We start from the raw sequence: 16,741 nt of genomic DNA, 5'->3' as shown, positions 1-16,741 counted from the left end.
ATTCCCTTTTGTTTGCCAGGGGTTTGCACGTGGGGCTGGAACTGTGGGAATTCCCTCCTTTCCTGGAGTATTCCTGAGGTTTTCCAGGAATTCCTGGTCTTAAATCCAGGTTTTCCTGAGGTTTTCCTGGAATTCCTGCAGTTTTCCTGGTGTTAAATCCAGATTTTCCTGAGGTTTTCCGGGAATTCCTGGTGTTAAATCCAGGTTTGCTCAAGGTTTTCCTGGGATTTTCCAGGAATTCCGAGGTTTTCCCGGTGTTCCTGAGGTTTTCCAGGAATTCCTGCAGTTTTCCCGGTGTTAAATCCAGATTTTCCTGAGATTTTTTCAGGAATTCCCGGTGTTGAATCCAGGTTTTCCCAAGGTTTTCCAGGAATTCCTGGTCTTAAATCCAGGTTTGCTCAAGGTTTTCCTGAGATTTTCCAGGAATTCCTGCAGTTTTCTTGGTGTTATCCAGATTTTCCTGAGGTTTTCCAGGAATTCCTGGTGTTAAATCCAGGTTTTCCTGAGGTTTTCCCGGTGTTGAATCCAGGTTTTCCCGAGGTTTTCCAGGAATTCCTGGTGTTGAATCTCGGTTTTCCCGGTGTTGAATCCCGGTTTTCCCGAGGTTTTCCCTGTGTTGAATCCCAGTTTTTCCGAGGTTTTTTCCAGGAATTCCCGGTGTTGAATCCCGGTTTTCCCGAGGTTTTTTCCAGGAATTCCCGGTGTTGAATCCTGGTTTTCCTGAGGTTTTTTCCCGGAATTCCCGGTGTTAAATCCAGGAATTCCCGGTGTTGAATCCCGGTTTTCCTGAGGTTCTTTCCAGGAATTCCCGGTTTTCCCCTTTCCGTCCCCTCCGCGCCGCTGCCGCTCTCGGTGGCCCCGGGCCAGGCGGGTGGAGCGCGGCCAAGCCCCGCGGCCGCGCTCCCGGCGTTCATGGCGTTCATGGCGTTCATCGCGTTAATTACGTTAATTGCGTTAATTGCGTTCATCGCGTTCATCGCGTTCATTGCGTTCATCGCGTTCATTGCATTAATTGCGTTCATCGCGTTCACTGCGTTCATGGCGTTCATCGCGTTCACTGGGTTCACTGCGTTCATGGCGTTCACTGCGTTCAGAATGGACACTGGGGACACGGGCACTGGGGACAGGGCCAGGATGGACACTGGGGACAGGGCCAGGATGGACATTGGGGACATGGCCAGGATGGACATTGGGGACAGGGCCAGGATGGACATTGGGGACAGGGCCAGGATGGACACTGGGGACAGGGCCGGGATAGACAGTGGGGACACGGCCAGAATGGACACTGGGGACATGGCCAGGATGGACATTGGGGACAGGGCCAGGATGGACACTGAGGACACAGCCAGGATGGACACTGGGGACAGGGCCAGGATGGACACTGGGGACAGGGCCAGGATGGACATTGGGGACACGACCAGAATGGACATTGGGGACACAGCCAGAATGGACATTGGGGACACAGCCAGAATGGACACTGGGGACATGGCCAGGATGGACATTGGGGACACAGCCAGGATGGACATTGGGGACAGGGCCGGTGGCCGCAGGGCCACCAGCCTGACAGGCCTGATTGGAGCCACGTCCTTGTGTCCAGTCCCTGCTTGGACCCTGCGGGGTCCCTGCCCACCCTGTCCCCTCCCCTGCCTCAGTGTCCCCCCCCCTTAGTGACACCTCGCTGTCCCCTCGGCCCTAATTAGCCGGGGACATTCCTGGCATAGCTGCAGCCCCTAATGAGGCTCCATAAAGCAGCCCCGGGCCAGCTCCTAGGGCTGCTTGTAAAATCCCCCCTTAAAATCCCCCCTTAAAATCCTCCCCCATTAAAATCCCCCCTTAAAATCCCCCTTAAAATCTCCCATTAAAATCCCCCCTTAAAATCCTCCCCATTAAAATCCCCCCTTAAAATCCCCCTTAAAATCCCCCCTTAAAATCCTCCCCCATTAAAATCCCCCTTTAAAATCCCCCATTAAAATCCCCCTTAAACCCCCCCATTAAAATCCCCCCTTAAAGTCCCCCCACATTAAAATTCCCCCTTAAAATCCCCCTTAAAATCCCCCCTTAAACTCCCCCTTAAAATCCCCCCTTAAAGTCCTCCCCCTTTAAAATTCCCCTTTAAAAATCCCCCTTAAAAAAATCCCATTAAAATCCTCCCCTTAAAATCCCCCATTACAAATTAAAAATCCCCCCCATTAAAAATCCCCTTTTACAGCCAGGGGCTGTGCCAGGACCCCGAGTGTCCCCAGCCCTGTCCCAAATGTCCCCATGGATCAGCAGTGGTGGCATTGTCCCCGTGCCAGCCTGGGACTGTGTGTGGGGTGTCCCCTGTCCCCTCTGTCCCCCTGGTGTCACCCCAAGGTCCCCTCTGGAACCTTCCTGCCCCACGGAGGTGACAAAGGTGACAATGGGGGGGGGGGGGGACATGGCCTGAAAACCTCGGAACTCTCAGATTATTTCTCTATTTAAAAAAAAAAATTAATTTTAATTTTTTTGGAATTTTTTTTTTTATTCTTTCTTTTTTATATTTTTGCTGTTCAAGTGCTGAGTTCGGCCCCGCCCCCCCCTCCCCCGGGACCCCCCTCGGGACCCCCCCGGAGCGACAGAACGAGGGACAAAAACAACGGACGGACCAACAGAAAAGGAACCTAAGACGTCACGCACAGCCCGAGAGCGGGAAATAATTAGAATAATTAGAATAATTAGAATAATTAGAATATACTCGGGGGGGCCGCCACCCCGCCCCGCCACCCCCTGCCTGTGGCACCGGTCGGTCCCAGGCACTGGGACCAGTTAGAACCAGGTACTGGGACCAGTCAGAGCCGGGCACTGGGACCAGTTAGAGCCGGGTACTGGGACCAGTTAGAGCCGGGTACTGGGACCAGTTAGAGCCGGGTACTGGGACCAGTCAGAGCCGGGTACTGGGACCAGTCAGAGCCGGGTACTGGGACCAGTTAGAGCCGGGTACTGGGACCAGTTAGAGTTGGGCACTGGGACCAGTTAGAGCCGGGTACTGGGACCAGTTAAACCCGGGTACTGGGACCAGTCAGAGTTGGGTACTGGGACCAGTTAGAGCCGGGTACTGGGACCAGTCAGAGTTGGGCACTGGGAGCAGTTAGAGTTGGGCACTGGGACCAGTTAGAGTTGGGCACTGGGACCAGTTAGACCCGGGTACTGGGACCAGTTAGAACCGGGTACTGGGACCAGTTAGAGCTGGGTACTGGGACCAGTTAGAACCGGGTACTGGGACCAGTCAGAGCCGGGCACTGGGACCAGTTAGAGCCGGGTACTGGGACCAGTTAGAGCTGCGCACTGGGACCAGTCAGAGCCGGGTACTGGAACCAGTTAGAGCCGGGTACTGGGACCAGTTAGACCCGGATACTGGGACCAGTTAGAGCCGGGTACTGGAACCAGTTAGAGCCGGGTACTGGGACCAGTCAGAGTTGGGTACTGGGACCAGTTAGAGTTGGGCACTGGGACCAGTCAGAGCTGGGCACTGGGACCAGTTAGAGTTGGGCACTGGGACCAGTTAGAGCCGGGCACTGGGACCAGTTAGAGATGGGTACTGGGACCAGTCAGAGTTGGGTACTGGGACCAGTCAGAGTTGGGTACTGGGACCAGTTAGACCCGGGTACTGGGACCAGTTAGAGCTGGGCATTGGGACCAGTTAGACTCGGATACTGGGACCAGTTAAACCCGGGTACTGGGACCAGTTAGACTCGGATACTGGGACCAGTTAAACCCGGGTACTGGGACCAGTTAGACCCGGATACTGGGACCAGTTAAACCCGGGTACTGGGACCAGTTAGAGCCGGGTACTGGGACCAGTTAGAGATGGGTACTGGGACCAGTTAGAGCCCATACTGGGACCATTCAGTCCCGGGCACTGGGAGCAGTCAGAGCCAGTTACTGGGCCCAGTGCTGCCCCCTGTGGGGACTGGTGCAGTGTCCAGGGATAACTGGTCCCAGTTTCCAGCTCTGACTGCTCCCAGTGCCTGGAGCCGGTGGGTTCCAGTCTCCAGTCCTGAACTGGTCCCAGTGCCTGGGGCTCACTGGTCCCAGTGCCACCCTCCCCATCCTGTCCCCTTTGTGCCCCCTGCCCGTGGCAGCCCCGGCGCCTTGCGGGGTTTTTGGGGTGGGGCCCCGCGGGTTTGGGGCTCCAGGGCCCCTCCCGGTCCCTCCCGGTCCCTCCCAGCGGTTCTGGACCTTTCCTGGTGTGGTGTCCCCTGTCCCCCGCCAGCCCCGGAGCCCCCCAGGCACCGACGGGGGGACCCCGACCCCCGACCCCGGCCTGGCCACCACGAGGGGCTGGGGGTCCCCACGAGGGTCTGGTGACCACCTTGAGGGGCTCTGACCACCATGAGGGACTGGAGGTCCCCACGAGGGTCTGGAGGTCCCTATGAGGGTCTGGGGACCACCACGAGGGGTTGGGGGTCCCCACGAGGGTCTGGTGACCACCTTGAGGGTTTGGTGACCACCACAAGGGCCTGGAGGTCCCCATGAGGGGCTGGTGACCACCACAAGGGGCTGTGACCACCATGAGGGGCTGGAGGTCCCCATGAGGGTCTGGAAGTCCCCATGAGAGTTTGGTGACCACCATGAGGGGCTCTGACCCCCATGAGGGGCTGGAGGTCCCCACGAGGGGCTGTGACCACCACGAGGGGCTGTGACCACCACGAGAGGCTTTGCGGCCACCGGGCCGGGCTCTGCCCCTTTCTGGGGGCTCAGGGGGGGCTGCGGGACCTCTCCCCCTCCCCTTCCTGGCTGTCCCCATCCCCGTCCCCTCGCCCCTGCCCCTGCCGGCGCCACCAGGGCGGTGCCATCCCCGGCGGTGCCATCCCCGGCGGTGCCATCCCCGGCGGTGCCATCCCCGGGCGGTGCCATCCCCGGGCGGTGACACCGGCCTGGCACGAGGGGCCCCTTAAGTGCTGCGGCGCCAGGATGGGGGGGTCCGGGGGTGGGAGGGGGGGTCCGGGGTGGGGTGTGGGGGGGGTCCCTGGGCCCCGTGAGCGCTGCGGGGCTCGGCGGGGCTGTGGCGGAGCCGGCGACAAGTGCTAAAGACCCCGAGTGGCCCCGGTGTCCCCCTAAGTGCTGCGCGGCTGCGGGGCCGGCCGGAGCCCCCCGGGCCGGGGCCGCGTCCCCCTCGCTGCGGCTCCCGGGTTTAAGTGCTGGGGGGGCCGCGGGGGCTGCGGGGGCTTCTCCGCATTCCCGGAGCCTCCTCCGGCCGCGGCCGCAGCGCTCGGGGCCGAGAGGGAAGCGCGGGAGCCGCGGCGGAGACGCGCGGGGAGGTTGGGGGGGGGTTCGTTCTCACGTGAAACAAACACAAACAACAGGAAAAGAAAAACAACAAAAAAAAAAAAACCCAAAAAACAAAAGAATAACAAAAAAAAAAAAAAAAAACCAAAAAAAAGCAAAACCCTCCGAGGGCAGCGCGAGGCGAATGTGCGGCGTAAGCGGAATTTCGGCCCCAGCCGGAGCCTCCCAACAATTCTGGTGTCGCCTCCGGGTGACCCCCGGGCCGCCCTCACCCCCCGGCGGAGCCATGCGGCCCCGGGGCCGGTGCCAGGGCTGGAGGCAAAGCCCGGCCCGAGGCTCCGGCCCCTCCGGCCGCCCTTGCCCGGGGGTCCCCGGGGCTCTCCGGGGCTGGAGCGGCCCCTCCGGAGCCGGGCCCGGCTGCGAGGGGAAGGAGCGGGGCGAGCGCCGGCCGGGAGGGCGATTAATAAATAAATAAATTAAAGAAGGGAGGCGGATTCCTCCCGGTGCCGGGGGTCCCGCGGGGCCGCAGCGAGGTCCGGGGTCACCCCCCTTCGGTGTCACCAGCGGTGTCACCAGCGGTGTCCCCAGCGCCGCTCCAGGAGCACGGGGAGACGCGGGGTGCGCTCGCTCTTCCTCCTCCTCCTCCTCCTCCTCGTCGTCGTCCTCGTCGTGCTGCTGCTCTCCCCGCTGGGGCCGTGTCCCCGCGGTGTCCCCGTGTCGCCACCGCGGCCTGGGGGTCCCCCCCCTCCCCTTTCCCTTCTCCGTCCGGTCGCTTTTATTGCACAATGCGCGTGGGATCGCGGGGTCGCTGCTCCGTGCGGTTCTCCTCCTCCTCCTCCTCCTCCTCCTCCTCCACCTCCTCCTCCTCCTTCTCCTTCTCTCTCCTCCACCATCCAAACCGATTTCAACGCTTGGCCTTTGTCACTTTGCGCTTCCCGCCCCGCCCCGAACCAACAACAAAAAACAACAAAAAAATCAAAAAAAAAAAGCAAAAAAAAAAAGCAAAAAAAAAAATAAAAAAGAGCGGAAAAAATGCTGAGGAGCCCGCGGGGGGCAGCGGGGGCTCGCTGGGATGGGGGAGAGGCAGGCGGGGCAGGAGGGAGGCAGGGCGGCTCTAGGAGCAGCCGCAGCGATCCACGACCATGCCGGGGATCTTGCCGTAGATGATCTGCTGCTTGTCGTTGAAGTAGAGCATGTTGATGGGGGACATCTTGGTGGGCGTGCAGCAGGGCCCGGCCGAGCCGCGCGGGTTCGCCTGCTGCACCAGGTGCGTGTGCGGGTACTTCTGCATGAACATGTACTCGCACTGGCCCGAGCAGTAGTTGGCCTTGTAGCGCTTGGGGGCGATGATCCAGTCCCAGCCGAACGCCTCGAAGTCCACGGTGAGCGGGTAGCGGCAGCAGCGCGACTCCGTGGAGTGCTCGTCGCAGTCCAGCCCCAGGTTCCGCCGAGAGCGCTTGTTGTTCTCCAGGACGCGCAGCTCCATGAAGGGGTGCTGGGGACAGGGACACAGCCGGGAGGGGACACGGACAGGGCGAGGGGACAGGGACAGAGTGAGGAGGGGACAGGGACAGAGCGAGGGGACAGCGGGGAGGGGACATGGACAGAGCAAGGGGACAGGGACAGAGGGAGGGGACACAGACAGAGCGAGGGGACAGGGACACAGCCGGGAGGGGACAGGGACAGAGCGAGGGGACAGGGACAGAGCCAGGAGGGGACAGGGACACAGCCGGGAGGGGACACGGACAGAGCGAGGGGACAGCGGGGAGGGGACAGGGACAGAGCGAGGGGACAGGGACAGAGCCAGGAGGGGACAGGGACAGGGCGAGGGGACAGCCAGGAGGGGACAGCAAGGAGGGGACATGGACAGGGGTGAGGGGGCAGATGTGAGGGGACAGATGTGAGGGGACAGATGTGAGGGGACACGGACAGGGGCGAGGGGACATGGACAGAGCGAGGAGGGGACAGGGACAGCCAGGAGGGGACAGGGACAGGGGTGAGGGGACAGCAAGGAGGGGACAGGGACAGGGGTGAGGGGACAGCAATGGCCAGGAGGGGACGGGGGAACAGCCAGGAGGGGACAGACGTGAGAGGACATGGACAGGGGTGAGGGGACACAAGTGAGGGGACATGGGGACAGCGAGGAGGGGACAGGGGTGAGGGGACAGGGACAACCATGAGGGGACATGGACAGGGGTGAGGGGACACAGGGGACAGCAGGGAGGGGACAGCAGTGAGGGGATGGGGACAGCCAGGAGGAACAAGGACAGCCAGGAAGCGACACAGAGGACAGGGGTGAGGGGACAGGGACAGCCAGGAGGGGACACAGGGGACAACAGGGAGGGGACAGCAGTGAGGGGACAGGGACAGGGGTGAGGACACAGATGTGAGCGGACAGCGGTGAGGGGACAGACATGAGGGGACACAGGGGACAGTGATGAGGGGACAGCGGTGAGGGATACAGGACAGTGGGGAGGGGACACAGGGGACAATGGTGAGGACAATGGTGACACAGCAACCCCGCTGCACACTGCTCCACCCGGCCTGGCTGCGCTTTGCCTGGAGGTGCCACCAGCCCCGTGGAGGTGGCAGTGTCCCCACAGAGCTGCCACCAGCGCCATGGAGCTGCCATCAGTCTATCGAGGTGTCCCCAGCCCCGCAGAACTGTCACTGTCCCCACAGCCTGTGATCATCGTTCCCAAACTGCCACCACCCCTCTGGGGACACCCCAAACCCCCCTGTGTCGCCCTGGGCAGTGCCACCCCCCAATCCTCTGGGGACACCCCAAATCTGGGGGCAGTGCCACCCATCCAGTGCCCCTCTGGGGACACCCTGTGCCCCCCTGGCAGTGCCAGTGCCACCCACCAGCCCCTCTGGGGACACTCTGTGCCCCCCTGGCAGTGCCACCCACCAGCCCCTTTGGGGACACCCTAAATCTGGGGTCAGTGCCACACACCAGCCCCTTTGGGGACACCGTGTGTCCCCCCGGCAGTGCCACCCACCAGCCCCTCTGGGACACTCTGGGGACACCCTGAGACCCCCTGTTTGCGCTCCCCCGGCAGTGCCAGTGCCACCCACCAGCCCCTTTGGGGACACCCCGTGCCCCCCCGGCAGTGCCACCCACCAGCCCCTTTGGGGACACCCCAAATCTGGGGTCAGTGCCACCCACTAGCCCCTTTGGGGACACCCTGTGCCCCCCCGGCAGTGCCACCCACCAGCCCCTCGGCGCCGGGTCCCAGCGAGGTGACCGCCAGGTCGTTGCCGTTGGGGTCGAAGGCGTTGATCTCGATGCCCCAATTGTTGTGGGGCTGCTTGAACCAGTTCTGCAGGACGTGCTTGAAGTCGATGCTCTGCCAGTGGCCGGCGCGCGAGTTGAGCTCGATCTTGAGCGAGCGGATGCGGATGTGGCGGCTGCCCTCGTCCGTGACGGGCTTGAGGCGCAGGATCTGCAGGTACACGGTGGAGGTGTGCTGCACCGGCCGCAGGTACACCCAGAGCTGCGCCTTCACCACCTTGGTGAACATGATCTTGGGGCTGAAGTTGAAGAAGCAGCAGTGCGGGTTGCCCTCGATCTGCACCACCGGGTCGGCTGCGGGGTCAGGAGGGAGAGGAGGGGGTCAGGGGTGGGCTTGGGAGCCCCCAAAGCGGCCACTGGGACAGGCAGGACTCGAAGATGGGTCAAGGATGGGCTTGGGAACCCCCAAACCGTGCACCAGGAGAGCCGGGACTCGAGGATGGGTCAGGGATGGGCTTGGGAGCCCCCAAAGCGCGCACTGGGACAGGCGGGACTCGAGGAGGAAGAGGAGGGGTCAGGGATGGGGTTGGGAACCCCCAAACCGCGCACCAGGAGAGCCGGGACTCGAGGATGGATCAGGGATGGGCTTGGGAGCCCCCAAACCGCGCTCTGGGACAGGCGGGACTCGAGGAGGGAGAGGAGGGGTCAGGGATGGGCTTGAGAGCCCCCAAAGCGCGCACTGGGACAGGCGGGACTCGAGGAGGGGTCAGGGATGGGGTTGGGAGCCCCCAAACTGCACACCAGGACAGGCGGGACTCGCTGTGGGATCACCCCGGCCCCACACCGGGACCCCAGAGCCTCTCAGGGATCCCTCAGACCCAGACCGGGGGTCCCTGAGGTCCCTCCTGGGGATTCCCCAGACCTGCACCGGGACCAGAGACCCCCCAGAGCCACTCCGGGACCCCCGAGCCCCTCTCTGGGACCCCCAATCCTCACTCAGGGACTCGAGAACCTCTCAGGGATCCCCCAGAGCCACTCCGGGACCCCCGAGCCGCACTCTGGGATCCCCCCTGGCCCCGCACTGAGACCTGAGACCCACTCGGGGATCCCCCAGACCCACTCAGGGATCCCCCAGACCCACTCAGGGATCCCCCAGACCCTCTCCAGGATCCCTGAGCCCCTTTCTGGGACCCCCGAGCTGCACTCAAGACCCTCCTGGGAATCCCCCAGACCTGCACCAGGACCCCGGAGCCCCATGATGGGACCCCTGAACCCCTCTCTAGGACCCCCAAACCGCACTCTGGGACCCTTGAGCCACACTCTGAGACCCAAGACCCCCTCTGGGACCCCCCAGCACCACTCTGGGGCCCCCCCTGAACCCCTCTCTGGGACCCCCGAGACCCCCGAGCCACATCCTGGGACCCGAGAGCCTCCCGGGGATCCCCCAGACCTGCACCAGGACCCCTGAACCCCTCTCTGGGACCCCCAAACCGCCCTCTGGACACCCCCAGCCCCACTCCGGGGGTCCCCCCGAGCATCCCCCGGCTCCGGGGGTTCCCCCCCCCGGCCCGGCCCTACATCTGGGTCGAATTGAGGTGGGAATTTGCCCCCCCCCGCCCCGGTCAGGTTTAATCGCGCCCAGCTGCAGCCGGGGCCATTTGTGCGCCGGCCCCGCGGGGGTCGCGACACCGGGAATGTCGCAAATGGGGCTGGGGGGGCGGCGGGGACCCCCCAAATGGGGCTGGGGGGGGCGGCGGGGACCCCCCAAATGGGGCTGGGGGACGGGGGGAGTTTGACAACCGGGGGTGCGGGGCCGGTGGGTGCTGGGGGGACCTGGGGGGTTCCAGGTGGGGATTAGGGGGTTCCAGGTGAGGATTTGGGGGCTCCAGGTGGGGATTTGGGGAGTTCAGGTGGGGATTTGGGGGTTCCAGGTGAGGATTTGGGGGCTCCAGGTGGGGATTTGGGGAGTTCAGGTGGGGATTTTTGGGGTCTCCAGGTGGGGATTGGGGGGCTCCAGGTGGGGATTTGGGGGTTCCAGGTGGGGATTTGGGGGTATCCAGGTGACGATCTGGGGTGGCTCCAGGTGGGGATTTGGGGAGTTCAGGTGAGGATTTGGGGGCTCCAGATGGGAATTTTTGGGGGCTCCAGGTGGGAATCTGGGGGGGGGCTCCAGGTGGGGATTTTTGGGGTCTCCAGGTGAGAATCTGGGGGCTCCAGAGCCACCAAGGCCCCTCTTTGGTGACCCCTCTGTCCCGGGGGTCTCGCTGCCCATCCCGGGGGGGTCCGGCGGGGGCGGGGGGCGGTGCCGGGATGCTCCTGCGGTCTCCGTGGCAACGGGGGATAAAGGATAAAGGTTACCGGGACACCGGGCACAGCTGGGCCCGCGCGGGGCGGGGGCGGCCCCCGGACCCCCCCCCGCTCTTTGTTCCCGCATTCGGGGCCCCCCGAGCGCCGCCCGCGCCCCCCACCCCCCCACGAGGTGCTCGGTGCTGTCCCCGCGTCTGTCCCCGTGTCCCCGCGTCCGTCCCTGTGTCCCTGCGTCCGTCCCTGTGTCCCTGCATCCGTCCGTGTCCCCGCGTCTGTCCCTGTGTCCCCGCGTCCGTCCCTGTGTCCCCGCGTCTGTCCCTGTGTCCCCGCGTCTGTCCCTGTGTCCCTGCATCCGTCCCTGTGTCCCTGCGTCTGTCCCTGTGTCCCCATGTCCGTCCCCATGTCCTTGTGTCGCTGTCCTTGCGTCTGTCCCTGTGTCCCCATGTCCGTCCCCGTGTCCCTGCATCTATCCCCGTGTCCTTGTGTCGCTGTCCCCATGTCCGTCCTTGTGTCCCTGCGTCTGTCCTCGTGTCCCTGTGTCCATCCCTCTGTCCTTGTGTCGCTGTCCCTGCATCTGTCCCTGTGTCCCTGCGTCCGTCCCTCTGTCCTTGTGTCGCTGTCCCCACGTCCGTCCCTGTGTCCCCACGTCCGTCCCTGTGTCCTTGTGTTGCTGTCCCTGCGTCTGTCCCTGTGTCCCTGCGTCCATCCCTGTGTCCCCACGTCTGTCCCTGTGTCCCTGCGTCTGTCCCTGTGTCCTTGTGTCGCTGTCCCCGTGTCCATCCCTGTGTCCCCTCTGTCCTTGTGTCACTGTCCCCACGTCCGTCCCTGTGTCCCCGTGTCCGTCCCTCTGTCCTTGTGTCGCTGTCCCCATGTCCATCCCCATGTCCCCACGTCCGTCCCTCTGTCCTTGTGTCGCTGTCCCCATGTCCATCCCCATGTCCCCACGTCCATCCCTGTGTCCCCTCTGTCCTTGTGTCGCTGTCCCCACGTCCGTCCCTGTGTCCCCACGTCCGTCCCTGTGTCCCCATGTCCGTCCCTCTGTCCTTGTGTCGCTGTCCCCACGTCCGTCCCTGTGTCCCCGTGTCCGTCCCTCTGTCCTTGTGTCGCTGTCCCCATGTCCATCCCCATGTCCCCACGTCCATCCCTGTGTCCCCTCTGTCCTTGTGTCGCTGTCCCCACGTCCGTCCCTGTGTCCCCGTGTCCGTCCCTCTGTCCTTGTGTCGCTGTCCCCTCGTCTCGCTGACCTTGAGCGGCTCCCCCCGGACCCCCCCCCAAAGGGGCCTCATTAAGCTCCCCCCCTGTCCCCGGGGGTCGCGGGGGTCACGGGTGGCCCCTCGGGGTGGTGGGGGGGGGGGGGGTCGGAGCCAATTAACCCTCGCGGCGCCGGGAGGGGCTGGGGGGAACCCGAGAGCTTTATGGCCCATAAAGCGCCTTCCCCTCCTTCTGTTCAGGAACCATAAAAACCCCACAATTGCCCGGGGGGGGGCGAGGAGCGGAGACGGGGGGGAAAAAAAAAAGAAAAAAAAATCAAAATAATAACGGAGAGAAGCCCCCCCCCCCATTTCCCTCCCCTTCCCGGGGCGCATCCGGGCCCGCGGGACCCCCGAGGGAGGGGAGGGGGCTCTGTCCTTTATTTTGGGGGGCCCCCGAGCTGCCAAAGGGGCGGGGAGGGGGGGGCCCCGAGGCCCGGGGAGGAAAACCCCAGCGTGTCGTCAATTTTATGGGTAATAAAATTTCAAAGCCGCCCGAGTGCATTTAATGCCTGGGAAGGAAATTCGGGGAGGGGGCGGCAGCGCCTCACACCTCCCTCCCTTCCGCTGCCCCCCCCGCCGGGAGCAGGTGGAGAAATCCCGGGGGAAACTGAGGCACGGAGGGGGCGGAGCCGAGCCCGGCGCGGCCGAGTCCCCGCGTCCCCTCCCGGGACCCCCGGCTGCGCTGGCCTGGCCCCAGCAGGGCCCTGCTGCCACCCTGCTGTCACCGTCACCCTGCTGTCACCGTCACCCTGCTGTCACCGTCACCCTGTTTGTCACCGTCACCCTGCTGCCACCCTGCTGTCACCGTCACCCTGCTGTCACCGTCACCCTGTTTGTCACCCTGCTGTCACCGTCACCCTGCTGCCACCCTGCTGTCACCATCACCCTGTTTGTCACCGTCACCCTGCTGCCACCCTGCTGTCACCGTCACCCTGTTTGTCACCCTGCTGCCACCCTGCTGTCACTGTCACCCTGTTTGTCACCGTCACCCTGTTTGTCACCCTGCTGCCACCCTGCTGTCACTGTCACCCTGTTTGTCACCGTCACCCTGTTTGTCATCCTGCTGTCACCGTCACCCTGCTGTCACCGTCACCCTGTTTGTCACCGTCACCCTGTTTGTCACCCTGCTGTCACCGTCACCCTGCTGTCACCGTCACCCTGTTTGTCACCGTCACCCTGCTGTCACCCTGCTGTCACCCTGCTGTCACCCTCACCCTGCTGTCACCCTGCTGTGGCCTCGCTGTCACCCTGCTGTCACCCCGGTGTGACCCTGATGTCACCCTGGTGTCACCCTGCTACCCTGTTTGTCACCCTGATGTCACCATCACCCTGCTGTCACCCTGTTTGTCACCCTGGTATCACCCTGCTGTCACCCTGCTGTCACCCTGTTTGTCACCCTGATGTCACCATCACCCTGCTGTCACCCTGTTTGTCACCCTGGTATCACCCTGCTGTCACCCTGCTGTCACCCTGTTTGTCACCCTGATGTCACCATCACCCTGTTTGTCACCCTGTTTGTCATCCTGATTGTCACCCTGTTTGTCACCCTGCTGCCACCCTGTTTGTCAGCCTGTTTGTCACTTTACTGCCACCCTGTTTGTCGCCTTGCTGTCACCCTGCTGCCCTATTGTCACCCTGCTGCCACCCAGGTCACCGTGCCGCCTGCCCCGTGTCCCCAGTTTGCTCCCAGTGCCCAGTGGCGCTGCTGAGCGGTGACAGTGCCCGGTGACACTGCCCAGGTCCCCAGTGCCAGCTCCCAGCACGCTCCCGGTCCCTGCTGCCAACTCCCAGTCCCTGCTCCCAGTTCCAGTCTCAGCTCCCAGTTCCCAGTCCCAGTTCCCAGTCCCCACTTCCAGTCTGAGCTCCCAGTCCCCAGTGCCCTTTCTCAGTCCCCAGTCCCAGTCCCCAGTTCCAGTCCCAGTTCCCAGTCCTAGCTCCCAGTCCCAATCCTAATCCCAGTCCCAGTCTCAGTCCCAGTCCCCACTCCCCACTCCCCAATGTCCTCCCAGTCCCCAGTTCCAGTTCCCAGTCCCTGTCCCACTCTCAGTCCCAGTCCCCAGTGTCCTCCCAGTCCAAGTTCCCAGTCTCAGTTCCCAGTTCCTGGTCCCAGCTCCAGTCCCAGTCCCCAGTGTCAGCACCCAGTCCCCAACCCCAGTGCTCTGTGCCAGCTCCCAGTCCCCAGTCCCAGCTCCCAGTAACAACTCCCAGTAACAACTCCCAGCACTCAGGACCAGCTCCCAGTCCCCAGTCCCAGCTCCCAGTAACAACTCCCAGCACTCAGGACCAGCTCCCAGTCCCCAGTCCCAGTCCCAGTCCCAGTCCCAGTTCCCAGTCCTCTGTCCCCAGTTCGGAGTCCCAGCTCCTGGTCCCCAGTCCCAGCTCCCAGTGCCACCTCCCAGTCCCCAGTCCCAGTTCCCAGTCTCCTGTCCCCGGTACCAACTCCCAGTGCTCAGGGCCAGATCCCAGACCTGAGGTTTCAGTCCCAGCTCCCAGTCCCCAGTGCCACCTCCCCGGTGTCACCAGCCTGTCCCCAGTCCCAGTCCCAGTCCCCAGTGCCACCTCCCCGGTGTCACCAGCCTGTCCCCAGTCCCAGTCCCCAGTGCCACCTCCCCGGTGTCACCAGCCTGTCCCCAGTCCCAGTCCCAGTCCCCAGTGCCACCTCCCCAGTGTCACCAGCCTGTCCCCAGTCCCAGTCCCAGTCCCCAGTGCCACCTCCCCGGTGTCACCAGCCTGTCCCCAGTCCCAGTCCCAGTCCCCAGTGCCACCTCCCCGGTGTCACCAGCCTGTCCCCAGTCCCAGTCCCCAGTGCCGGCTCCGCTCCCCAGCACGGGGCCCCTCTCCCAGTCCCGGTGCCCTCTCCCAGTTCCCGGCGCTGTCCCCTCCTTGTCCCCTCCTTGTCCCCGTCCCCGCGCACACGAAGCGGCCCCGCGGGACCCGCACGGACCGGGGGGGACCTGAAGGGCTCGGAGGGGGCTCGGGGACCCCCGAGAGGGACCCAGGGACCCCCGGGGGAGGCTCAGGGACCCCCGAGAGGACTCGGGGAGCCCCGGGAGGGACTCGGGGAGCGCCGGGGGGGGCTCGGGGAGGACGGGGCGCCCCGCGGGGACAGCGGTGCCGAGTAGCGGGGAGGGCAGCGGGGGAGCGGGAGCGGAGCCGAGCGGAGGGGGGGGGTCCGGGCCGGGGCTGGGGGGCCGGTGGCGGGGAGGGGGGGTGGGGGGGAGTCCTGCGGCGAAGTTTGCAGCGGAACAAAGGGCGGCACTGACTTTCCTGGGCCATGCTGATGACGGTCTCGGTGGTGGCGTGGTACTCGTCCTCCTCCAGGTACTCGTCGTGCTGCAGCGAGTCCCCCTGGAAGTCGTGGAGGTCCAGGAGCTGCTGGAGCGGGGGGGCCTTGGGCAGCAGCTGCTTCACCACCTCCCGGGTGATGTTGGGCGCTTCCTTCAGCCGCAGCTTGCTCAGGATCTGCGACTTGATGCTCTCCAGGCGCAGCTCTTTGCTCTGCCGCCGCCACAGGCACACGGGGCAGGCGGGCTCGGAGGCGGGGGGCTGCTCCACCGACCCCCCCCCCGCCACCGCGGCCACCAGCGAGCCCAGCAGCCACCACAGCGGGGCCATGCCGGGGGGGGACAGCAAAAAATACATCGGGGGCTGCAGGGGGGGATGAGGGGGTGGAAAAAAACCCCCCACAAAACAAAAAAACAAAAAAACAAAAAAAAAAAGAGAAACAAGAGGGAGGGGATTAAAAAAAATTAATTAAAAAATAAAATAAAATAAATAAAAATAAAAGAAGCAAACCCTTCCCCACCGGGCCGCCCCCCCGCCCCGCTTCCACCGCAGCGCGCAAGGGGGGGGAAGGCGGTAACGGCGGCGGGGGCGGGGAAGCCCCGGGGGGGGCCGAAGGGGGGGGGGGGATGAAAAAAAGCGGCGGCAGCGGCGGCCCCGGGGTTTTATACCCCAAGAGAAGTGTGTCGTCAGCGGCCTTGATTGGCTGCGGGCGCACAAAAGAGGTTCTGGCAGGGGCTTGGCACCAGCCGCCGCCGGCCCCCCGAGCCCCGGGAACGGCCCCGCCGCCGCCCGGTGCGCTCGGGCACCCCCCGCCCGCCCCTCGGCTCGGGCTCGGGGGGGGCGGCCCGGGGGCGGCCCCGGCTCCCGGCGAGCGCGGCGGGGATGGACGCGAGCCCGGCAAGTGCGGCCCCCCCGAGACCCCCGGGCTGCCCCCCGAGAGCCCCGGCAGCCCCCGAGCCCCCCCGGGCCGGCCCCGCTGGAACCGGGCACGGGCTCCGCCACCGGAGCGCCCGGGAGGGACCGGGAGAGGTGGAGCCCGGTCTGGGGGTGCCCGACCGGGGGTTGGGGGGCTCGGAGACCCCCGGGGGGCTCCAGGGGATGGGGACCGGGTAAAAGTGCCCGGTGTGGAGCATCCCGGCACCGGGAAGCGCTGCGGGAGCACCGGGAGGTCCCAGGAGGGACCGGGAGCGGCGGAGCCCGGTCTGGGGGTGCCCGGCTGGGACTGGGGGGCTCGGAGACCCCCGGAGGGGCTGAAATTCTGGGGAGGGGGTGCAAAAGTGCCCGGTGTGGAGCATCCCGGCACCGGGAAGCGCCGCGGGAGCACCGCCCCATGGGGGACACGGAGACCCCAGCGCGGCCCGGGGCGCACCGGGACCCCCGGGGCTCACGGGGCTCCCGCCCCCAAGGCGGG

General features: G+C 64.6%; 1 protein-coding gene across 1 annotated transcript; it reads right to left on the bottom strand.

The window, feature by feature from the left end:
- Positions 1 to 6,281: 6,281 nt before the first annotated feature.
- Positions 6,282 to 15,679, bottom strand: GDF11 (growth differentiation factor 11). Its single transcript, XM_066567827.1, has 3 exons — positions 15,309 to 15,679; positions 8,466 to 8,839; positions 6,282 to 6,745 (listed from the first exon to the last, which is right to left on the bottom strand). Exons 1-3 carry the CDS (start codon positions 15,658 to 15,660, stop codon positions 6,365 to 6,367), a joined length of 1,107 nt encoding a protein of 368 aa, XP_066423924.1. The 5' UTR covers positions 15,661 to 15,679; the 3' UTR covers positions 6,282 to 6,364.
- Between the last annotated feature and the right edge of the window lie 1,062 nt (positions 15,680 to 16,741).

The sequence above is a fragment of the Molothrus aeneus genome, chromosome 30, assembly GCF_037042795.1.
Source record: "Molothrus aeneus isolate 106 chromosome 30, BPBGC_Maene_1.0, whole genome shotgun sequence".
Taxonomy (NCBI): Eukaryota; Metazoa; Chordata; class Aves; order Passeriformes; family Icteridae; genus Molothrus; species Molothrus aeneus.
This window is presented reverse-complemented; position numbering and strand designations above follow the sequence as displayed.

What these genes read in the sequence shown, in the direction of transcription:
- GDF11 (XM_066567827.1), bottom strand. Translation starts at nt 15,660, where the DNA reads ATGGCCCCGCTGTGGTGGCTGCTGGGCTCGCTGGTGGCCGCGGTGGCG. An exon ending in CATCAGCATGGCCCAGGAAA is followed by an intron (nt 8,840 to 15,308) that starts GTCAGTGCCGCC and finishes CTGACCCCGCAG; the next exon opens with CCGACCCGGTGGTGCAGATC. An exon ending in GACCCGGCGCCGAGGGGCTG is followed by an intron (nt 6,746 to 8,465) that starts GTGGGTGGCACT and finishes CCCTGTCCCCAG; the next exon opens with CACCCCTTCATGGAGCTGCG.